This window comes from Magnolia sinica, chromosome 6 (assembly GCF_029962835.1).
Source record: "Magnolia sinica isolate HGM2019 chromosome 6, MsV1, whole genome shotgun sequence".
NCBI classification, from domain to species: domain Eukaryota; kingdom Viridiplantae; phylum Streptophyta; class Magnoliopsida; order Magnoliales; family Magnoliaceae; genus Magnolia; species Magnolia sinica.
In genome coordinates, this window is record NC_080578.1 from 11,881,913 (window position 1) to 11,905,994 (window position 24,082).

The 24,082-nt window shown below is 41.9% G+C and overlaps 1 protein-coding gene and 1 long non-coding RNA gene across 2 annotated transcripts; both read left to right on the forward strand.

Annotated features, from left to right (window-relative positions):
* Window positions 1–802: 802 nt before the first annotated feature.
* On the forward strand, window positions 803–22,515 carry LOC131248277 (uncharacterized). Its single transcript, XM_058248485.1, has 2 exons — window positions 803–1,722; window positions 21,070–22,515. Exons 1-2 carry the CDS (start codon window positions 928–930, stop codon window positions 22,309–22,311), a joined length of 2,037 nt encoding a protein of 678 aa, XP_058104468.1. The 5' UTR covers window positions 803–927; the 3' UTR covers window positions 22,312–22,515.
* On the forward strand, window positions 10,446–13,875 carry LOC131248281 (uncharacterized). The gene is made up of 2 exons (XR_009172183.1): window positions 10,446–12,355; window positions 12,480–13,875. It is a non-coding gene; the product is annotated as an uncharacterized LOC131248281 (long non-coding RNA).
* Window positions 22,516–24,082: the final 1,567 nt, after the last annotated feature.

Consider the following 24,082-nt stretch of genomic DNA (forward strand, 5'->3'; position numbering starts at 1 on the left):
TATGATTTCACACAAGTCAAAGGTGGTCTCTACTCTCAGCTTGTCCCTTTGCTATGGCTCGCTTGAGTTTCCGTTTAGGCTGATTTTTGAGGGGTCACGTGATGAACGGGTTGGATTCTCGAATACATCACGTGGGCCCCACTTATTCTCAGAGTGGAAACGGATTGGCTACTCCCCCTGCCTCCAGCCTGGTGACCGGTGGTCGGTGCTATGTGAGCCACCATGATGTACGGGTTTCATCCATTTTTATGGATCATTTTAGGGATTGATCCAAAAAAATGAGAGGAATATGATTCTCAAGCGGACTACACCACAGGAAAACAATAGCAATTGGATATGGACCAGTAAAATCTTCCTCAGGCCCACTGTACTGTTTATCCGACATCCAATCTGTTGATTAGGTCATACAGACCCAGATAAAGGGAAAAACAAAGATCAGCTTGATCCAAAACTTTTATTGCCCCCCAAAAGTTTTTAATGGTTGAAATTCATTCAACACCATTTACTGTCACGTGGTCTACTTGAGATTGGGATATAACTCATGTTTGTTTTCATAGCATAAAATGATCTAGAAAAATAGATGGACGGTATGGATGAAACACATACATCATCGTGGGGCCCACATAGCACCGACCACCAGCCATTGGCTGATGACAGGGGGAGTAGCTAATCCGTTTCCCATCGGAGCCAACCCTTCCACGGCGGGATTCGAGATGCAACGATTCTTCAACCCAAGCCCTTCCACTCACACGCGCCGCCCGTGCCGCACATAACATAAGATGCTCGCCACGCCAATCGTCCGTCCCTTCGTATTCTCGTTCACTGCCATTGCATGACCCTTTCCGCTTCGCACGAAAACAACAGCAACAACAACAAAAACAAAAGCCACACCCAAACACAAGCGAATCAAAACCCCAAACAAATCACATGCGTTTAGGAACATCTCCTCGCCCTCACACCCTTCTTCCTCAAAACCCTAACAACAAGAAACCCTATCTCGCTCTCCCCAAAATTCCTGAAAAAACCTATCTCTCAACCGAACCCCCTCTCTCTCCCGTCTCCCCCTCTTCTCTCCATTCCTCCCACACCAACATGGATTACTCCTCCCTTTCCGAAGCCCAAACCCAACAGCTCCTAGCCCAAGCCCAACACCTTCAACAACAACCACAGCCACAACAACAACAGCCTCTACAGCTACAACAACAAGCAGAGCAGCAACCACAGCAAGATGCCTCCTACCAACCCTACGACCCATCCCAAGCCCAATCCTACGAAGCCTACTACCCTTACGCTCAACCCTATAACCCTCAGCAATACCACTCGCAGCAGCAGCCCTACCCTTACTACCCCCATGACTACGCTGCGGCGGCAGCAGCAGCGAACGCCTACCAACAGCCGTCCCAGCCGGACCCGGCTGTACAGCACCCTGGCCATGCTGCGCCGCCTGATGCTTCTCAGGTGGCGGGGGGACAAACGCAGCAGAATGCTTATTATCCGCAGGACCCACAGAGCTCGTACCCCCTCCCGCAGGGGCTCAACCCTGCGGCTGCAGCCGCCGTTGCTGCGCTATCGCAGCTGCAACAGTTCGCTGGGAGGATGGACGCTGCTGAACGGGCAATGGTGGGGATTCAGGAGCCGCCATGGCCCGCGAATAATGGAGGGTACGGCCAGATGCCTGGGCAGCCTCCTGCTCAGCACGGAGCTGTCGGTGTTCATCCCAATGTAAGGCTGTAAATTATCTTCTTCTTTCCGTCTTCTTTTCGGCCTTCTCTATTTTCATCTTTGGTTTGGTCAGATTCGGATTTGTTCTCACCACTGTTCTACATTGTTTCCTTTTCTGCACTTATCTCTTTTCCTTGTTATTGAATTATCACAGACGTCGTTCTTTTACTCTTATGACTGCTTTATCAATTTACTTGTAATTTGTTGTTATCTTATTGGTTGAGGTTATGTTCGGGCAGACAACTTTCAATTATAGTAATTTTATTAAGATCAAGATTAGATGGGCCTACTCGTGTTCTCTTAATTTTATGGAAATCAAGATCCTCAAAGGTTATCTGCACAAGCATACCCCAAGATTGAGTTTTTGTCGGCTTTGTCAATCTTCTCAAACTGTGTCTGTCGCTGATCTGATATTCCCTCTAGATGGGCCCCACCCACAGTCCTCGTTCATTGAGCACTAACAACAGCTAAGGTTGGATAATTCACAATACTCATGTTCAGTCATCACATTGAATATCCGTAAGCTTGTTCCATCTGATCTCGTCACCACCATAGTCTTGGTAAGAGCATCATCCTGTGTTTGTAGATGTGTTGATGTTTGCTGTATTGCCATTTTCTTTCTTGATGGATTTTAGTTTGCTCATGAAGTGGTTGAGATTCACATCTCAGAATTATTGTTGTGCGGTCATTTTTTAGTATAGTCTAAGCCATTCAGGTTGCACGCCTAGGCATCTTGGGCCACTTGCCCATTGCCCGCGTCCCAGGTGAGGCATTGTCCCCAGGCGGCACTTGGCACCTGACACATTAGTATGCCTAGTTACGTGTGGATACCACCTGCATAATACTACAAGGCACTGTTATGGGTGCCTCAAAGAATGGTATTTCGGGGCATTTGGACATTCATTAAGGGTGGAAATATGTCTTATAATCCCCCTTTGAAAGAACATTTTCCCCATTTCTTTAGATCAAAGCTTTGATATATGAAAAATAATCCCTCTCCCAAATTCCTTAGTTTTTTCCATAAACCCATGAGATCTTCTTGATTTCGTTTTTTCTATAGTGTTTTAACCACCAAATAGGACTTTTTAAAAGCATTTTGAGTTTCCATTTGTGCATTTAAGGTATAGATGATGAATTGGGGATTTTAGGGAATTGGAAAATTTAGGTTTGATGATTTGGGTGTATCGAAAATTTAGATTTTGTAGACTATAAGGGATTTTATCAAAATTTTGACTTTAGGCTGGGAAATTTGGGGGAGTTTTGAAAATGGGAAATTTCAGGTAAGGATTCGGGGAAATTGGAAAATTAAGGTTAGAATTAGGGGAATTTGGGTAAAAAAGGGGATGTCGGGGGTTTTCAACTAAGAGGAATGGAAAATTTTATGAAATCAGGGTCTCTACATATGGGAATTTGGGGAATTTGAAATTCTAGGGATGTAGATTTATTGGAACTCTCGAGTAGATGTAAGTTTTGAGTACTTGTATGGCAAGTATGCAATTTGTAAGTGTCAATACATCATCTATTTGGTCGGAATTTCTGCAATGTTTTAGGTTAAGCTAGTGCAATCTGGGCTCGGTGGATCGTCTGTTGTTTGCGTGGTACGGTGTCAGTTTGGGAAAATCTATGAAGAGGTCGTGGAGAATGTTGATTTTAGCTATATGGTGGGCTGTTTGGATCGAGAGGAACAACAGATGTTTCGAAAACATCTCCAATCCTGTGCTCAGTACTATCTCCAACGCTAAATGCATGATCGTGGAATGGGCTGTTTCTGATGTTAGGATCAAGGAATCTGATCTTTTCTGCTTTAGGTCGATGTAGGGTCCGCTTTCTCAGCAGACCGTTTTCTTTTTCTTTTTCTTTTTCTCTTTCTTTTTCTTTGTTTTCTTTTGCCAATTTTTTTTTTTTTGTTTTTGTTTTTTTCCCTTGTGTTCTCCTTTTCTTCTTAATGAAATTTCAGTGATCTTTCAAAAAAAATAAAATACATCATCTATCATATTATGCCAAAGCATTAAAAATTTTCTCAAGGCCAAGCTGCTGTTCATGTACATGCCACCACATGTGCAAAATCCAAACCGTCCACGGGGTGGGCCCCACTTTGAATATGCATTTTCACAAAAAATCAGGCCAGTCCACTTGTATGGCCTGACACAATTAATGAAACAAATGGATGGGTGAACAAAACTTCACCTAGTTTTTCTAACATTGTGGACTATTTGAAGAATGAACCAGTCTGATTTTTGGGTATCTTATAGTTGCCGTTTGTTATCTCACCCAAAATCGTCTAGATCACCAATCAATGGCCCCGCATACACTAAAAAATTGCCCTCATTCCGAAGCTCGAGGGAGCTGATAGCTTGAAGGACTTTCGCCTTATAAGCCTAATCAACAATCCTTACAAGATCTTAGCTAAGATCCTCAGCCAAAGGTTGCGGAAGGTTATCTTAAGCATTATACCTCCGTACCAAAGTGCGTTTATGGCTGGTAGACAATTTCTGGATTCTGTTTTGATAACCCATGAGTGTTTTGATTCTTGCCATAGGGTGAAGAGATCAGATGTGATGTGTAAATTGGACTTAGAGAAAGCTTATGACCATGTTGATTTTTTTTTTTGCAATATATGCTAACTCGTATGGGTTTGGAGCCAAATGGAGGTCGTGGATTCGCTCGTGCATCTTCTTCAGTCAGATTTTCTGTTTGAATCAATGGTTCCCTTTTGGCTTCTTTAGTTCGTCCAGGGGCTTCGTTAAGGGCACCCCCTTTCCTTCCTCTTTAACCTGGTCTCTGAAGTCCTAGATTGTTATTCCGCAGCCAAGAAGCTAGGTTGTTTTAAGGATTCTTGGTGGAGAACTTTCCATCTTGCATCTGCCATCTTCAGTTTGCTGACGATACTCTCCCTTTTTGTGAACCAGAGAGAGCCTCCACTTGCTCCCGCTGCTTTCGGCTTTCTCGATTTGTCATGTTTGAATTTGAATTTTCATAATAAATGGTCAGTCTTGCAATAAGACCTCGTCATGGGTCAAGTTAGAAGTTTGACAGCACCTCCCCTTAACAGGAGAGGATTCAAAGATGGTCACAGGGGCTGACCCCTTGGCTGCTAAAGATTGCTTTTGAGAAGACCAACTTTTTGTATGAGAGTGATCCCCACTCTTCGGCTGAAGCATTTTTGTCACTTGAAAAAGACTCCTTATTTACAATTCCTTGCCCGTATCTTGTCATCGGATTGACCTCGTCATACAAATAATCATCCTACGACTATCACCTATGTTGTTAATTCACCAGAGGGATTAACGAATAACAACAAGAAGACTATATAGTTGATTTTTGTAAAATGTCTATCTGTTGGTTCGAGGTAATCTCTGGCTTGAAGGTTAACAATCGAAGTGTGAATTCTTTGGGATTCACCTCTCCTCGGAAGACACCTCTCGTTGAGCAGATCTATTTGGTTGAAAAGTAAGATCTCTTCCCACTTCTTATCTTGGCCTTCTACTTTGTGTGGGTAAACCTCCGTTATATCTTTGGGATAGAATTTTATAAAGAATAGAAAGAAAACTCTCTTTTCTTGGAAAAGCAACCTCCTATCTCTTGGAGGTAGATTAACTCTCATCAAGGCTTCTTTATCAAGCCAGCCTTTTTATTACGTCTCTCTTCCAATGTCCAAAATTTATTGTAGCCAAAATAGGTAAGCTTCGTAGGGACTTTTTAGGGCAGGGAGGATCCTCATCAAGGAAATTTCCTCTTATGAATTGGAAAGAGGTTTTCTCCCTCCATTCCCAAGGGGGACCGTGCATCAAACGCCTTGATTTGGTTAATTATGTGCTTCTAGGCAAATGGGTTTGGCACTTTGCCAGGGAGGACAACAGCCTATGGAGATCCCTCATTTAAGCTAAATATGGTCTCTCGCTGACGGGCTAGTGGACTAAAAATTCTCCCCTTTACTGATCTTCCTATATCCGGAAAGGTATTAATAGCTTAGCTCCTTCAGTATTCTAAAGGTCAAAGTTTGTGGTGGGTGATGGCAAGAGAGTTATATTTTGGGTAGACCCATGGCTTGGGGATCAACCCCTTATCTCTGTCTTTTCTGATCTCGCTTCCCTTTGTCCCGATATGGATATTTCTGTTGCTTCTTGTTACTCAAGCAAAGGTGAGGAAGGGTTGTGGCTTCCCCCATTTAGGAGGAACCTGCATGATAGCGAGATTGAAAACTTAGCGACTCTTTTGTCTGGTCTGCAGGGTTATTCTCTCTTTGGATTAGGTAGATTCGATTTCCTGGAGGCTGTCCGCTTTTGGCTCCTTTTCTGTGCTCTCCTTGTACAAAGCTTATTTGCAGTTGGATTATTTAGACAACTGCTACTCTACGAGTGAGGTTTGGACCTATGGGGCCCTTCCTAAAATTGTGGCCTTTGCTTGGCTTGTGGAAAGAAGCAAAAGGTTAACGATTGACAATCTTTGCAAAAGGGGAATGATTGTTCCCAATGTCTGTCTTTTGTGCTATCAAGATGCCGAGTCAATGGACCATTTGTTTATCCACTTTGATGCAGGACATGGAAAATTAAATATGATATGCAAGATTGCAGGCTTAGATCACACCAATTCAGAAACAATCACACAAATTCCACATCCCACATGAAAATCCAAACATTCAATTAAAGGGGAATCTATGCGGGTCCAAGCCGACACAGGCTAGGACTGGACCAATAAAATTATAAACCAAACAATGTCAAAGGGAAATAAAATCAACTACTCATGCATAAAAATCAGTCTCTAATCCAAGGGATTCCCTAATTTCAATTCAAGGAACCCTAAGGTGATAAAAAATGGGCAAATCAATTAGGGATCATATAATCTAGGGTTAGGATTCATGAAAAATGACTATGAGAGGAGAAAAGAAGATAAAAACTTGCACCAAAAGATGATCCCGCGTGTGGACAACAATAATGGTCAAACGGACGTGCGTGTGATCCCGGTAGCACATGTGTGGGGCCCACTATTCAGGAAAAGGCCACCTTAGCCCTAGTCGGCCAGGGATGGACTCCAAAACCTCCAAATTTCAGCTCGATCCGATGTATGGTTTGTGCGTGGTGCTCCGCCGAAGTTTCAGCTCGCCTGCGGGCCGAAATCTGGAAACCTGCTTCAATGAAGAAATCTGATGCAACAAAAGGACAAATTCGAAGTATGGATGGTGGGGGAAGATGGAAAAAAAAGATGATGGAAGATGGGGGTGAATTGGGATCGATGTGGCTTCGCACCACGGTAGTTAGCCCTTCGAAAAAGGAGGGCTTCGCACCCACTTTTGAATTCTTCCACAACTCATGAAGAGAGCAGAAAAATAAAGCAGGAATTTTTTTATTAACTTCAATGAATGAAAAGAACTACAAGGGGTGCCTATTTATAGGGAGAACCCTATACCCAAAAACTCGCACCATGTGCGACACCTATTACTTGGCGATGAAGTAAACTAAAATAAAAACCAAACGAGGAAATCTAAAGCGTTTACGATGTTCTAAATAATAACAATAAGCAAAACTTAAAATATAAAACCAATCTGACGAGTGGGCCACGATCATGAGATCCCATGGTGGGCTTTTCTTGACAATCGGGCCACTTTTCTGAACCAAAACTTGACTTCTAGCTAGGAGGCCCTCCCTGGACGTCGTCATCGAGACAGATCGATGGTGGGATCCTCCATCTACGTACGTACGTGGGTAGGGGTGGTGGCGTGAGTGCGCGTGTGCGCGTGATGTCCCCATCAATTCTCCCCGGCTGCAAAGATTTCGCCACTGGAGAAATAAAATTCCTGAACCGCTTCAGGATGTCAGGATCAAGTCTCTGAAGCTCCTCCTCAGTGAGCCACGTGCTGCCTGAAGCTGGGCGTAACTTCCATTTAACCACGTACTTCTGAAACCCGCCGTCCGACGTTGAAACTATCTGATGGTCCTGGATATCCTCTATTTCCTTTTTGGGTGTGTGAAGGTTAGGTATGTGAGATAGAGGCTGGAAAAATGAGTCGGGAATGATAGGTATGGGAGGTAGAGGCTGGGAAGATGGGTCGGGATGGGTAAGTATGGGAGGTAGAGGCTGGGAACATGGGTTGGGACGGGTAGGTATGGGACGTAGAGGCTGGAAAAATGGGTTGGGAAGGATAGATATGGGAGGTAGAGGCTGGGAAAATGGGTTGGGACGGGTAGGTATGGGACGTAGAGGCTGAAAAAATGGGTCGAGAAGGGTAGGTATGGGAGGTAGAGGTTGGAAAAATGGGTTGGGAAGGGGCCATGGTTCAAGGGATAAATATGAGGAATCAGGATGGGTGGGCGAAGGGCCAGACAAAGTATCAGTGGTCCTCTGAAAAGTAACTAAATCCTCTACATCGGATGTGAAACTAATTCCCATGGAAGGTGGAAGATCTATCTCATACACATTGAGACTGTTTCGTTTTATAATTTTGACGGGTCCAGCGCTACACGCGTGTAACTTACGAACGGCCCTCGAAGGATACCGCTCGGGCCTGATGCAGACCATCACAGAGTCCCCAATATTGAATCCTTTGAAACATTTATACTGGTCTGTATAAAATGTGCAATGTTCATTATTAGTCATGATCTTCTGCCTGATTTCTTGATGCCATGAATGAATGTGATGCGCAAAAGACTCTGCAGACTCTGACGGCCTATGGGACAGTGACATAGGGACAAGATCAATAAGTTTCCTAGGTTTATAATCAGTAACGACTTCACAAGGACTTAGACCTGTGGACCTATCGACAAACTTATTCAACGTGAACTCGGTTGTAGGTATTACGATGTCCCATATTCTGGTGTGCTCTATATCCTTCCTAGGGGACTCATCCGGTAGATCATCAGGAAAGATATCACGTAACTCATCCATTACCGGAATGGCCTCAGTGGGTAACTCTACACTAGCCGCTGGTACACTCTCTCCAGCCACAAGGCCACACATGTTGTACCCCTCAAAATAGTAGTCTTTATATCTCTCATGGGGTGGGTTTCTGGGTGCACACCCATAATTGATTCCTTGACCAACTCCATTCATTGGTGTATCTTCCAGGCTACCTGCTTGAGATTGGACATCTACCCCAATGGCGGGGTTTGTCCTAGCGATGGTCTTTAGTCGGGTAATGCGTACATCAAGCTGTTCACAGCATTGGTCCATTTCCAAGCGCTTAATCATAGACTCCAACGTCTGAGATATCTTGTTTAGTGACTCTTGCAATTGTTCCATATTTAGTGTAGGGTGCAAACCGAAACCGCGACCCGTACGTGTGGGCATACACTGACTTGCTCAACCTAAAGACCTTCTATGACAACTATATGCGTCTAAAAACTAAATGACCCTACGAGACTCTAGAGGAAGGAGACTACACACATTACTAAAATTCAGCCATATATGATGGATGAATGCATGAAGGACTTAAACAAACTAAACCCTAAATATGTGGTGAATTCTCCTACAAGAACCCTAGGCTTTGATACCAAATTTGATGCAGGACATGGAAAATTAAATATGATATGCAAGATTGCAGGCTTAGATCACACCAATTCAGAAACAATCACACAAATTCCACATCCCACGTGAAAATCCAAACATTCAATTAAAGGAGAATCTATGCGGGTCCAAGCCGACACAGGCTAGGAGTGGACCAATAAAAATTATACACCAAACAATGTCAAAGGGAAATAAAATCAACTACTCATGCATAAAAATCAGTCTCTAATCCAAGGGATTCCCTAATTTCAATTCAAGGAACCCTAAGGTGATAAAAAATGGGCAAATCAATTAGGGATCATATAATCTAGGGTTAGGATTCATGAAAAACGGCTATGAGAGGATAAAAGAAGATAAAAACCTGAACCAAAAGATGATCCCGCGTGTGGACAGCAACAATGGTCCAGATGGACGTGTGTGTGATCCCGGCCGCACGTGTGTGGGGCCCACTATTCAGAAAAAGGCCACCTTGGCCCTGGTCGGCCAGGGATGGACTCCAAAACCTCCAAATTTCAGCTCGATCCGATGTATGGTTTGTGCGTGGTGCTCCGCCGAAGTTTCAGCTCGCCTGCGGGCCGAAATCTGGAAACCTGCTTCAATGAAGAAATCTGATGCAACAAAAGGACAAATTCGAAGTACGGATGGTGGGGGAAGATGGAAAAAAAAAGATGATGGAAGATGGGGGTGAATTGGGATCGATGTGGCTTCGCACCACGGTAGTTAGCCCTTCGAAAAGGGAGGGCTTCGCACCCACTTTTGAATTCTTCCACAACTCACGAAGAGAGCAGAAAAATAAAGCAAGAATTTTTTATTAACTTCAATGAATGAAAAGAACTACAAGGGGTGCCTATTTATAGGGAGAACCCTATACCCAAAAACTCGCACCATGTGCGACACCTATTACTTGGCGATGAAGTAAACTAAAATAAAAACCAAACGAGAAAATCTAAAGCGTTCACGATGTTCTAAATAATAACAATAAGCAAAACCTAAAATATAAAACCAATCTAACGAGTAGGCCATGATCATGAGATCCCATGGTGGGCTTTTCTTGACAATCGGGCCACTTTTCTGAACCAAAACTTGACTTCTAGTTAGGAGGCCCTTCCTGGACGTCGTCATCGAGACAGATCGATGGTGGGGTCCTCCATCTACGTACGTACGTGGGTAGGGGTGGCGGCGTGAGTGCGCGTGTGCGCGTGATGTCCCCATCAGACTGTCCTTTCTCATCGGGATCCTTGCCTTAGTGAATGTCCAGACCATTTGTTTATCCATTGTCCTTTCTCATTGGGATCCTTGCCTTAGCGAATGTCCACTGGGTTAAGCCCTCCTCCATCAAGGATCTCTTTTTCTCTTGGCATGCAGCGAACGGTGGGAGAGTTGGTAGGAAGAAATGGAGACTTGCTTTGTTAGCTATTCTATGGGCAATCTAGGAGAATGGAATAATCGGTGCTTCTGTAATAAAAAGCATCTCAGTTGCTAGGGTTTTTAATAAGGTTATTCAGTACTTCTAGGATTGGGCTCCTTGATTTGGGTTTTGTTGTTTTTTGGGGTTATTCCAACTGAGAGGCTGGCTGTTGTTGTATTTCTACCTTTTGCTTTAGGTTTTTTAAAAGGCCTTTTCTAGGTTTTTTGGTCTCTTTCTCTCTCTCTCTCTCTCTCTCTCTCTCTGTGTTTGCTTTCCTTCTTTGTTTGCTCCTCTTTTTCTTTTTGGCTGCGGCCTAATAAAGTTTCATCTTTCAAAAAAAAAGAAAAAAAGAAAAAAAAAAGGTTTGCTTGGAGTGAGATGTATGCACACAAACATGCGTATGTGGTTGAATCCTCTTAAATGGGACAATATGTGCTGAGTTTTGAAAGTCAAGCCTGATTGTAGGCGGTTTGGGGTCGTTTTTGCTGTAAAGGTGGGGCGTACTGTATTGTACAGTATCAGAATCAGTACATATTGGTCAGTAGATACCATTACCGACTATATTTTAAACCTTGGTATTCAGGGACTGTTGTTGGTGTAATAAGGCCAACATGAACTAGACCACATGCATTGTCATCCAATGTCTCTTGATGTTGACTACTACTGTAACACTGGTCAATCGCTTCTCTTGCTAGGTTGCGACAAGTTTTCAATGTAGGCAGAGTCCTGGTGATCCTACAGAGTCATCCAATGGGACCCTTTAAGGAGAGTAGGCCAAATTCTGCCAGTCCGCAAGCATTGTCATCTAATTACTCACTATTGGTTGACTGTTATGGCAAAATTTGTCAAATAAATCCTCTAACCAGGTTGCTTTGAGACACTACATGAATCCCTTCTTGTGGCCTTGTCATAGGGGTATTTGTGTTGGTAGCTAGATGTGTCATGTAAATGGTTTACACCATGCTATTTTTGAACCTTTCAATGTGGCATATGATGATGTCTGTAATGCAGATGGCATCTTGGCATCAAATGCACTTGTTATGAGCTAAATCTGTTCAATATTTCTCTTTGCCTTAGTTTGTTATCCTCTATGTTAACTCACGTACTTTAGTACAGCTATAGTTTCTTGATTTAGTTGTGCTCTATTCTATCCGTTGAATGGAGCTACTGTGCTTCTTTGTGTGCATGACTGTCATTGGTGGTTTAAGCATATGATGTGCTCTGCATTTGAAGTCTTGAAGGTGTGTTCTACACTTTGTACATCCTCAAAAAGTCAAGCACAAAGTTTTGTGCTGCGCTTGGATCCATTTCCTGCTCCTTACTTCTGAGCAGTTCATATATATATATATATATATACACATACATACATACATACATATACATGTATGTATGTATATGTGTTGATATATTGAAGTTCTTCAGAGACTTTATTCTGTTAAAGGGTGTCCCAAGCAAGGTGGTTTGTCTCTCTTGCGGACTTAATGGGCCTTCTATCTCAAGAGTTGACGAGGAGCAATAAACCACCGTGCAGCTTCTTCTGCCCAAAATCTTTATGGACAAGGATGGAAGAATCAGTTGTACTTGCTACCAAAATGCCAGCCATTTGTTCTTCCTTATGGGCTTCTTGATACTGTTGGAAAGGAAGAGTTGAACGATGGAGTATAACCTTAAGGGCTTTCCAAAGAGATCTGTTGTACTGGAAAACCCCATTTGAGAAGATGAATGGTAGTCTTTAATTCATCCAACAATCATCTCTTTACTATCGTACCTTTTATTTTCTATGAAGTGTATGAGTTATTCTGATGTGCATATTCACTGTTTTGTATTCCTTTGTTATTATTATTGGCAGTTGGAAAATGTTGTAAGGAGTACTTAAGAGGTTTTATACATTGTTTCTACTATTGGAATCCAGACCAGGATATGTTGACCCAAAAAACTTGATTCGGGTGAGTTGACCAGGTGATATGTACAAGTTTCTGAAATTTTAACTAAGTTGGATTTGATAGCATAATAACAGAAAGAATGTGTGAAATTCTACAAAACATATGGAGCAGTTGAATGGAGAATCCATACAAACAATAGAAAGTCTGATTGTTCTTGAGGGGACACCAAAACTCGTTGTCCCTTAATCCGAACTGTACACATGTTACGTGATTGGACATTCATATGATGGGCAAACTGTGGATTGGCCAGTCCAAAATCACTACCTTTCAGATCATCCTGTTTTTGCATAAATGGATGGTTAAAAACAAATATCAGCAATGGTCAGCACAAATGGGCAGAATTTGTCCAATTAGATGAAATTTGCTCATCATCCTGTGCGAGTTTGGGGAATGTTACATCTCTTGTTGGCTCACTAAATGAATAGTATGAATCTCGTACATTTGTGCTGCATCTATAGTTTTAGGAGGACGCTAGCTCATCGAAAAAAGATTGAGGGACCCTAGTTATTGGTCTCCGTAAGAAACACCAAAGACTTCCCTGCAAACAATAAACGAGCACGCACCTGTTTCTAAAAAAATGTACCACGAGTGGAATTCACCCATATCAAAACTGAGTTTAACCATTTGATTAATGAATGACCCGGTTGAGTAGAAACTGATCCAGTTGAATCAGACGATTTCCTTTTTATTTAGTTGGGTTGAGATTTCGACAAGGTAAAACATGACAGTATTGGCTGCTGAATTGGTTGATACGGCCCCCAAATAAAAATGTAGGCTGCTGTATCACCTATATCAAAACTGAGGATCCCAAATATCCATGCTTTTTTTTTTTTTTTTTTTTGGTTTTAGATGTGCGTTTAATAGTATAACGGGCCATTCTTTGGTAAGAATGTTGTTTGTTGGGTAAGCGTAAGCTTGACCTTACTGAAAGTCGACCACATAGGCCCTAATCGAACACAAATCAAGCACGATTTGCTTACATATAATTACTATCTAAAATAAAATAAAATAAAATAAAAATACAGTGAGATGGGAAAATGGAAAAAAGTGATGGTTTACCCGTTCTTCCAATGTTCCCAAAATGGTCCACGCCACTTTGGTTCGTTGAATCCTTGGAATAGGACTAGGTCCGGTTTAAATTTAGTTTCTAAGCTTCCTTCATGGTTGAAATAAATAAAGAAGTGGAAAAAATGAGAGAAATTGGAAAAGAAATTTCATAATGGGCCCTTTATGGTTGTAACAGCCCGTAACGGGCATATCGGTCCATTACAACTAATGTGGGCCATTAAAGCCCATTTTTTTTTTTAATGACAGATTGTGATTCACTCTGATGTTGAGTAATAGGGTGACCGTTTCCTTTACATAACGGTCGATACAGCCGTAGGAAAATCGTTTTCAAATACCATGGCCTTAGAGCTTTCATATATTTGGTTTAGGTTAAAATTGAATCAACTTGACAAGATCTTTATCAACCCAATGATTTCCTAGACATTGCCCCAAAATCATTTAAGTTGTTTCCTAATATAAAGTAACAAGGTATACCATTTTTACTAATATTTACAAGATTGAATTGAATGCTCAACATCCGTTGATGCATGCTATTACAAATTATTTTGGTATGCAATTTTATAATTAATGTACAAAATCATGTTTTTAGATGACGGAGCCAAGGTATTTGTTTAATGAGTGAGGCATAGGCCATGAGGTGGACAGGGGCAAAAACCTCAAAAAAACCAATTAGTGTAAAAAATGGGAAAAAAACTAAGAAAAAGGAGAATAGATCAACCTTGTGAAATGAAATGGAATAGTTCAAATCACTTAATGGTTGTAAAGAATGAATATGAACTATGGAACAACAATTGACGAATTAAGTAACAAGAATCATAAAACCATTGATCATCTAAAATTCATCAACTTACCAACCCAAGAAGGCAAATATTGGAGCAACTAAATTGCTAAATAATCTCACGAAACAAGCAAAGAATTAAGTTGAACTTATAAATTGTTAATAGTCAAGAGTTGAGACTTCCAACCTAGAGTCATATGACAAAGATGAGGGGGTTGTTTGGGAGCGTGTTTTTGATATGCATTGGCAATTACCATGGAATCCAAAAAGGAAAAAAAAACATGTACTTCTAAAAAAAACCAATGGAATCCACGTGAATTGGAATCACTAGTTATATTTGGCAGTTGTAATCGGAATCCGTTGGAATCCATGTGAATGTGTTTGGTAGCCTGTATTTGGAATGCATAGGTGGAGAGAGAGGACTGTGACTTGCGAATTAGTGAGAATTAGAATCCATTTGAAATGGAATTGAATGGTTTTGTTATGATATGGGGGGATCAAATACACTCTCAAATGCACCAATTATCATTGATTCCCACCAATTACAAGCTCCGAAATGACCTCTATTGTCCTTGGCCAATTCCAAATGAGGTTTGGATGATGTATTTTTTTGAAAGATAGGTTTGGATGATGTATGGAAGTTGATTTCTGTAAACCCATCACTGTTTGCCTGCTCAAGTTTTAAGGGTGTTCCTTCTTTGGTTCTTTAAATAACCCTACCCTTCTTTTGTTCTTTAAAGAATAGTACCCCGAGGCCTTGGAGTTAGGACTGAAGGGGTGATAATAGGATGAATAAGAAAAACTGCTCATGGAAGTTGTGAGTTGTGTTATTAATTTGATTCTCATGCCTTGGGGTGACTAAAATGGTAAGGACAGGAGTAAGAAAGGCTTCTGAAAAAGAAGTAATTTTTTGTGGACAATTTGATGCTTAATCGTTGAGGCTGAGGATAAGATTGTCTCAGCCTCGAACAGTCTTGAGGGATGGTGTAAGGCAGTAAACTTTCAGCCTTGAGGCTCAAGTCCTTTAAAGCAATGCAGTAATGCAAAAATATTTCTTCCTTCCTGGAAGGCCTTTTCACTTAGCGAGGTTAGGGATTTATTACTATTATTTTGAAGTCTTAGACAGGATTTGTTGGTGAAACAGGATGTGTAAAAAGCTGATCCCAAATAGTTGGGACAAGTCTGTGATGATCATGTGCTATACTGGGATTGAATGTGTGACTCCTATGTCCCACAAGGATTGGTATGACCACACCAAATTGCTTTATCGACTGAACTATAATAGATACGCCATATTTATTAAACTAATGCATACAACATATGATTTTAAGTAGTATACTATTTAACACAAACATATGGTGCAAACACATAAAATATAACAAATGCACCAAACATGTATTTCTATTATGTGTGTCACTCTTAAGAAATATTGTGAGCAATTTGCCCATGTTAGGGTGTGTTTGGTTGTATGTCCATAGTGGTAAGAGGATGCATCCATTTGACACCATGTTGTGTTTCTCTTTTCTGGATTTGCATTTGGAGAAGGATGGTTTTCAGCCCCAAATCCCTGAACTAGTTTTCTAGATGGAGACAGTCTTAGCACATCGCATGTGCCCAAAAAATTGAATTACCCTAGTATACCCTTTGATTAATAGATATGGCAATTATACTTCTACTGGAGCTCAACTTGCATACCTAGCCAAAAGATGGAAACAAAAGACAACACAATTTTGGACCACATTGTTCAAAGATTTTCCACTTTATATGGTTATTTTGCATGTCCAATGAACCAAAATTTGAGTAATGCTTATTGAGTTCTAGAAAACGTTTAATGTAATATTCACTATGTCGTATATGAAGTATGAACCAGTGTCTTAAATATCGATGATATCGGCCGATATATCCCACGATATATCTTGTATCCCACTAGTGCGATATATCCCACATGCTCAATCTAGTGAGCATTTTTGAATTTCAATCCTTTTATTTTCTATAAATCATGTTAAATTAGTGTCAAATTGTTACAAATCCATGATTTTTCATGCTTTGCATGAAAATCATGGATTGGGAGCTTTGATTTTAAGATTTGAAGGAGATGGACCAAGTTGCGGAAAATTGAAAAAAAATATAAAATTCCCAATTCTCGCAAATCGTTTGAAATCTGTGTCCAAACATCAAATAAAACATGTATGTAACATAATTTAGTGATTCTTCTTTTGCTTTTGAATGTATCGTTTGTGTTTCCACATATTTTCTTACATTTATAAATTATATGAATAGACATTAAATATACTTGCATCAATTCAGTTAGATAATGCATAGATTAGAACCCCATACAAAGAAAACCTATTATGTGTACTTATTTTTTTGTAATGTTTTGATTTATAAGTGTGTATCGATATTTTTTTAAACAGCCACAGTTTTATTGAAAAATTCAATCAACTTCCCAATGTTTTCCCATGTTTCCAACAACAACAATACATTACACAATACAACCGATATATCCCATGCGATAACCGATACGTATCCGTATCCCAAGAATGCGATACGTAACGTGATACCGATATTTCGAACACTAGTATGAACAATTCATCAATTCATCAATCTAGTGACACTGACACAACATCTCTCTTGTAAACTATATGATGGAATGCCATGTTCAAATACAACTAAAGATGCTTTTTATTATGGATAAAAAGAATTTTATTAAGAAAGAATCAAGGGAAAAATTCAACTAATGATGGATAAATGCAACTAATGATGTTTGGTTTGATTCATGACAAAGTTCTTGAATGACCAAAAACACAACGATGAAAAACCATAAATGGTGCCGGAGAGAACTCTTTGGAATTTGGCAAAATTTTCGTTCATTCATATTCTAAAAAGAAATCATCTAAGGTATATTGGAATTGGGTGAATTCTACTCACGATCTGGTTGGTGATTCCAGTTTGAATGGGTGAATATTGAGTCAGGATATTGAGCTGTCTTGATGGGGTCTAGGCCTGTTCCGCTTTGAGCTGTGCTTAAGCTATGCTGCCAGGCCTGGGTCCACATTCTCCTAAAGGCCTGATGGCACAGCTCGGTCCAACTTAGCAAATAAATCAAACTTACCTCATTGATTTGCAGCCTAGTCTTGGTTTGGGGCCCGAGTCCGCACCACTAGTTGGTTGGGTGGGGGCTTGGCTCCTTGGTCCATGGGAGAAGCCTCGGCTCACCAACCCATAGACCTGATTCAACCTGGCTAGTATGCAATCTATTGTGTTGCTATCTGCTCTGTCATTTACCATGACATCAGATTAGTTTCTATACACAATCAGGTTTGGACATTGACACTTGTCAAATAGAAGTGCATATAGCCTCCATGATTTGTTGTATGGATTCGTCTGTGCAAAAGCCCAGCGTGTCAACATGGGGCACACCGGTATGAGCATGAATTGGGTAGCGTAATGCATGGATTCAGCAGTTGCAGAATCATGCATGTGTTGTTTGAAACAGATTCTATGTTGGCACGTTGGCGTAGACAATTCGGAGGGAGTCGTCAATGCAATGACCTGGAGAATCTAACATCCATTTAATACTTTTTAACCAACACCTTTAACACACAAACTGGGAAATGCCTTTTAGGGCATTAAAATGTTAAATTTTGTTGTTATTCCATTTGGACAATTGACTTGGGAGCTACAATCTTGCCTTATCATCCCTGGATCTTCATGTTGTCAGGTTCTCACCATGTCATTGGTTTTGCGCCAAAAATAGGTATGAGTTCTTCCTTTTCTTTAATACTCTATTACTAGGGCATCCATTAATGTTTGTAACTGAATCACCTTGGAAATCATTAAAGATCATTTTCAGTGACTTTTGTGGTTTCTGGGGTGTGTTCCTATAGTTTATGAGGGGTCCTCAGTTCTTTCAATTCAAAGAGGGGTTTGTTTCCCTATGTTTTAGTTGGGATTCCAGACATAAGCAAAACTGGACACCCTCCTCCGGAGAACCCTCCCTTTCATGCCCTCTTGGGATTTGTAACCCTATTTAGGGGTTGCAATGGTATGGCTGGTGATGGACTGGGCCTGGGCAAGGCAAATCAATACTTTGAATAGGCCTGGCCCGACCAGTTCAAAATCCAGGCCTGAACCAGCCCCAGGCCCCAGGCCTAGGCAATGGGTTGGGTCGGGTCGGCCTGTGGGTCAAATGGCCCGACCCGACCCTCTTCTAATGCGGATTTGGGCCAAACTCAATGGGTAGGTGGGTTGGGCTCAGGCTGAACCCTACCCAACCTGACCTGCCCACGTAGTTATCATGAGCTTGGCCAGATGACCTGGCCCACCCGGCCCAAAACCCAAAACAAATTATTAGATGATAGGTGGTATTGATACATGGGAATGATGTATTTATGTTTGTATGCATCTCTGCTAATTGGGCAGATCTGGGCATGCCTTTAGCCTCATATTCCATTCTTTAATCCGAGCGTGGTCGTGCTGGGTCATTGCGCCTGGGCTTGATGAATTTTAAGTGGGTCAGTTTGAGTCACAGGGCAATGGATCAAGGGTCAGGTTGGGGCCATAATTCTTGGCCTGTGTAGTAAACGGGTTGGGCTCGGGCTGACCCTGACCCAACCCGACCCATTGCCACCCCTAGGTTTCAGTGGGTTCCATGGGAATTATAAATTGCTCCTTAATAGGCTCATGATGCGTTTGCACTGATTTGATTTGGCTGAACTCTAGGATTGATTGAGTACAAGCTTTGAATTTGTAAAAAAAAAAAGAAAAAAGACCAATAGGTGATTGATACCATTCAACAACTCTTCCTCGTTCTGATTAGGGGGGCTTAATACAAGTTCCTGAAGTAGCTCGTGATGTGGTCCACCAGGCTCTCTCCTTCCATAATCAATCCCGACTCCATCCAAAATAGCCTGGCTTTTTGGATCCAATGCAGGTTACTAATTCTTAGCATGTTGTGGAGGTTGTAATGGCCTCCGCCTCATTTGTTAGTTCGATTCCATAGTATGAGGTTGATGCTGCCTGCAGGTAGATTACTTCTATTCCAGCATGGTTACCCATCTGCAACTTTTCCATCTTGTATCCAAGTCTCATTCATGAAGATGGAAATACCGATTTGCCTGAAGGAATCTCCATAGAAGTCTATGAGTGGATAGTAGGTCTTGATGGTCTGCTTCTTGTTCATGGACAGGTCAACTCTTGGATGTCTTGGGCAGAAAAGCAAATCCGACTTGCAGCCACTATCACTCAGATCTCACTTTGTGGCAGTTCTTGCTGTTGGGAGCATTGAGGTTAACCCACCATCTGCATTTTGGGGGACACACCAACAGCCCTGCTTCTACAGCCTGCTAACTGTGGACAATGCTATAACTGAAGATATGGCTACTTGGACCGTCCGTAAAATGTAACAATATCCATTGCCCAAAGTGACATTGAATGGCAGCAAGTAGCTGCTATCACTCAATTCTCACTTTGGGGCTGTTTTTGCAGTTGGGAGCACTGAAGGCATCTTCCTATCCACATTTTCTTGGATACACCAAACGGCAAACAGAAAACAGCCTTTCTTCCCTAATGCAGATGCAAAAAGGGAAAATCTCATTGTCTGCATGTATGTTATGTTGGGCATGCTAAGAGTTGTGAATGACCTTTTGTGAATGTGCATAAATCCAGTGGTTATTGGCCTTTTGTGAAAACTAGAGGGGGATGTTAGATTCTGTGCTTCATAAGATTAGAAGCAATGGGACCTGACCTTATTGCATGGTAGGAAGCAAGGTCACCTTAGTTTTGGGTTGAGGTTCTCAGTTGATAGCATCAAAATTTCCCTTTTCTATGATTGTATAAAAAACCAGCCAGCAATTTCTATTCATTATAGCTGGGAAGAATATGGGGCTTGGCTGGCTACTTGTGAAAAATAAGGAGAGGAATGTGGATCATCACTTAACACTAAAAAAATCTACCTCATATAACCGTGATTGGGTGATTTAAGGTGGATGATTATACAGTTTTGCATGCCTCCCCAAGCTCCTTATTCGGTGTAAAATCTTGTGAATGTTAGTTCCAGCTGATGTTGCAACTTTGATATTATCACCATTGTTCATCATATGAATCACTGGTAACGTATTTCTGGTTATTTGTTGGGTATGTGTATTTCTGGATTTGTCGCCGACTCATGAGCAGAAAACAGATGAGTCTGTATGTTGATATTTGTTCACAAGATACAGCCATGGTGGATTTTCAAAGGTGCTTAAGTCAAGGGCTGGTTTTCACTGAATGAGAATGCAATCATAATTGTCATTACATTCTCATTTTGGCTATTTCGTGGAATCCACATTTTGCTGGATACACCAAACAGCCCTGCCTCCACAAAATGTGCATGGATTGGGTGTCATTCATTCAGCTGTCATTCTGGTGTAATGTCCAAACAGGCCCTAGGCTAACAATCATGCCATTTGGCACCATCAAATCCATTCTCATTGGTATGCCTGGTTTTGTTTTTTCACTACCCTTTGTATAGAGAAATTAATTTCAGTTATCATCTGTATCTAGTTTTGACTTTGTCGGTCCTTTCTCCTAGTGCCCCTGGTTTTGCCAAAAAATTTATTGTTTTTATCAGTCTTTAAATTCTTGAGGACCCTTTTGGAGCTTTTCTACAGGTCGGCAGACCTCCATACAGGGGTGGTGGTAGAAGGGGGGGTGGGCCATTCAGGGGTGGCAGAAGTGGTTCTGGTCACCACCGTCCAAGGTCTGATATTGGACCACCCTCTGGTCGAGGGAGAGGTCGCATGGGTAGGGGTGGTGGAAGGCGATTCCCGCATCATGCCCCAGCTGCACAACCACAATATTTTGAACCTGCACCTTACCAAGAACCATCATCAGCAGATGCACCAGGAGCAGAACCCACAGCGGCAGCAGCATTTGCACAGGGACAACGGCGGCGGCCTCCCCAGGTTGCCTGGTGTGACCTCTGTAAGGTTGACTGTAACACTCAGGAAATCCTTGAGCAGCACAAAAATGGAAAGCGGCATAAGAAAAATATGCAGAAAATTGAAGAATTTCAGAAGCATCAAAATCTCTTGTTGGAATCACAGGCAAAGTCTGGAGAACAGCCTCTGAATTTCGAAGGAGGTGAAGAGAAAAATGAGGCCTCTGCTGAAGGCTTACCTAGCAACGCCGCTACTAATGAAAACAAAATGGAAGTGGATCAGCAAACCCAGACGGCAGGACAATCTGAGATTCCCGCAGCGGAACCAACTGTAGCAACTGCAGGGAACTCGAGAGTGGATGGTGGTTTTGAGAATCGAAGGCGTCCTCCCAAGCGCAAGCAGCAATCGAAGTTTGGCCGGGGTGGGAAGCGTCTGAGGCAACAACCAGAACCAGTTGCAGAAGCTCCTAAGGAGCAGCCCAAGTACTGCGCCTTGTGCCATGTGACTTGTGACACGCAGGCTGTGTTTGAGTGCCATCTATCTGGCAAAAAGCACACTTCTCGGGTCAAGCGGTCTCAAGGCCCGCAAGGCCCATACAGGGCTTTGGGCCTCCATGCTCTTTACATGCCTCAGGCCCAACAAGCCAGTTTACAGGCTCAAGGACAACAGGGTTCACAGCTTCAAGGACAAAAAGGTATTGCAGAGGCTGGGGGACAGCAAGCTGCTCTAGGGGGTCCTGGAGGCCAAGATGCTACAATGGCAGTTTCTGTACGTGAGCCTGATGGAAAGTTCAATCAATCTGTTGATAGCATAGTCCCTGCATCAGAGAATGCTATCATGGGAGCTGGACATGCTCTCCGGAATGCAGAGGATGTTGTTATGGATCCTGGGTATGTGGTATCGTCAGCCGATCATCTGCCAGGGCTCAAACTGAAAGAAGATCCTTCCAAGATCGAAGTACCAACCATTTAAGATGTGGCTTCGCCGTAGAACTGGTATGTTCTTTTCTTGATTATCTTTGCATCTGCTTCTCTGATCTTTGCAACTGTTTGGGCTTTTTTTTTTTTTTTCTCAAGACAGTTTTTAGGTTATGAGTTTAGCAATCAGGTCAGAACAATTCCCTTTATAAATGAAGATTGATTCGATTACTTCGGTGTAGAAGCATCCATTATCCTTTGTTTTTGGGTTTTCTTCCGTAAAATGGGTTGATGCGAATGCATGAAATTAGTTATCATGGTAATTCTATGCTTCTTTTATATTTTTTCCCTCTTCTTTTTTTTTTTTTTTAACTAAATACGGGCACCCAGATGTTACTTTTGGTAGCAAGACTTTGTAAATGCAATCTAAAGGATCTCATCCTTGGGTATTATACCTTATTTTCTCTTCTTCACTGATCAAAATTCCGGTGGAATGTTCAGGGATATGACCTGATCAAGGCCCTTGATTACAAATCTAATCACCATGGGTTTTCCTATTGTTTGTTTTCGGAGTCGTGTACATGTTACTACTGTTTACCAACCCTGCCGCTCTTGGTTTGTGCAAATTGAAGATGGATTGGGGCCCGGACCACCTCATGGGTGTTGATATAAAAATGATCCCCTGCCTGTCTTTTGATGGTCAGAAATGGCCAATTGCAAGTTTTGACTGCTGGCGTGCTCATGAGGTGGCCTCTCAGTTCAGATTGATCAGATGGGAACCTATTCTTTTGAGCTGAGCAGTCCGAAAGGCATCTGATTGGGCTTCTTTTTCTTTTTTCTTTTCTTTTCTTTTCTTTTCTTTTCCTGGTCTAAACTGTCAGTTCTTATTAGCAGATATTTGAACACTCCTCTCTGGAATTGAAGGACATCCTGATGTGCTGGTCTGCGTGCCTGGGTTCCCATTATTTGGTGATCCAGGCTGTTAATGTGATGGCTGCAACATGGATGATGGATGCTTCAAAAATTCCCCAGGTTGGAAGTCTCTAGCAGTCTACCGATTGATGGTTTAGGGAAAATTGCCAATGATTGGATGGTTAGGGTCTTGTAATCAGTTCTGGGGCATCCCTTGTATGCCTGGTGGAACCCATAGATCAATGGTCTGATTCCCTAAATAATGGGACCCGCCATGCAGACCTGGTGAATCAGAGTCCTGGTGCATCAGGATTCAGGACTGATACCTGTCCCCTAAATCATATGACCATGGTGGTTTATTTATTTATTTTACAATTTTAAATGTGCATTCTCAACGGGGCCCTGATCTGGATTGTTTTCATGGACTTGGCTACTTAAGGTGGTTTGGCTACCACTATTTTTATGGTGAAGATGAAGTGATCTAGGTTGTAGTCCAGATATCTAGGTATCGCCGTTGTTTCCTTTTCTTCAATTTTCTTGAATGCTAGCCAGTTTAGATCATGAAAATCAATGCCCCATTGCTGAAGGATAACACCGGAAAATCACTGGGATTGGGTACATGCTAGAAAGGGAGTTTGTGTCTGGTGTCCAAAATCAACAAGTTAAATTGGATGGTTTAGCTGCCTCTGACCAGTGTCATTTTGGGCCTCTTTTCCGTCTAGGGTCTGGCTGATTTGATGCTCTGGATTGAACTGTGTTACAGTGGTAAATGGACGATTTTTAGTGGCTTGACCAAGCTCGTAGTGACCATACGAGCTTCCACCTCATCCTCCACTGCTGCATTGGTACAAGTGGGTCCATATTTGATCTAGTTATGGGATCTGCAGTGGGTAACTTTGGCCTGCAAATGGGTG

Coding starts and splice junctions, on each gene's coding strand:
- LOC131248277 (XM_058248485.1), top strand. CDS start 928: ATGCGTTTAGGAACATCTCCTCGCCCTCACACCCTTCTTCCTCAAAAC. Junction 1,723..21,069: donor CTGTCGGTGTTCATCCCAAT/GTAAGGCTGTAA, acceptor GCTTTTCTACAG/GTCGGCAGACCTCCATACAG.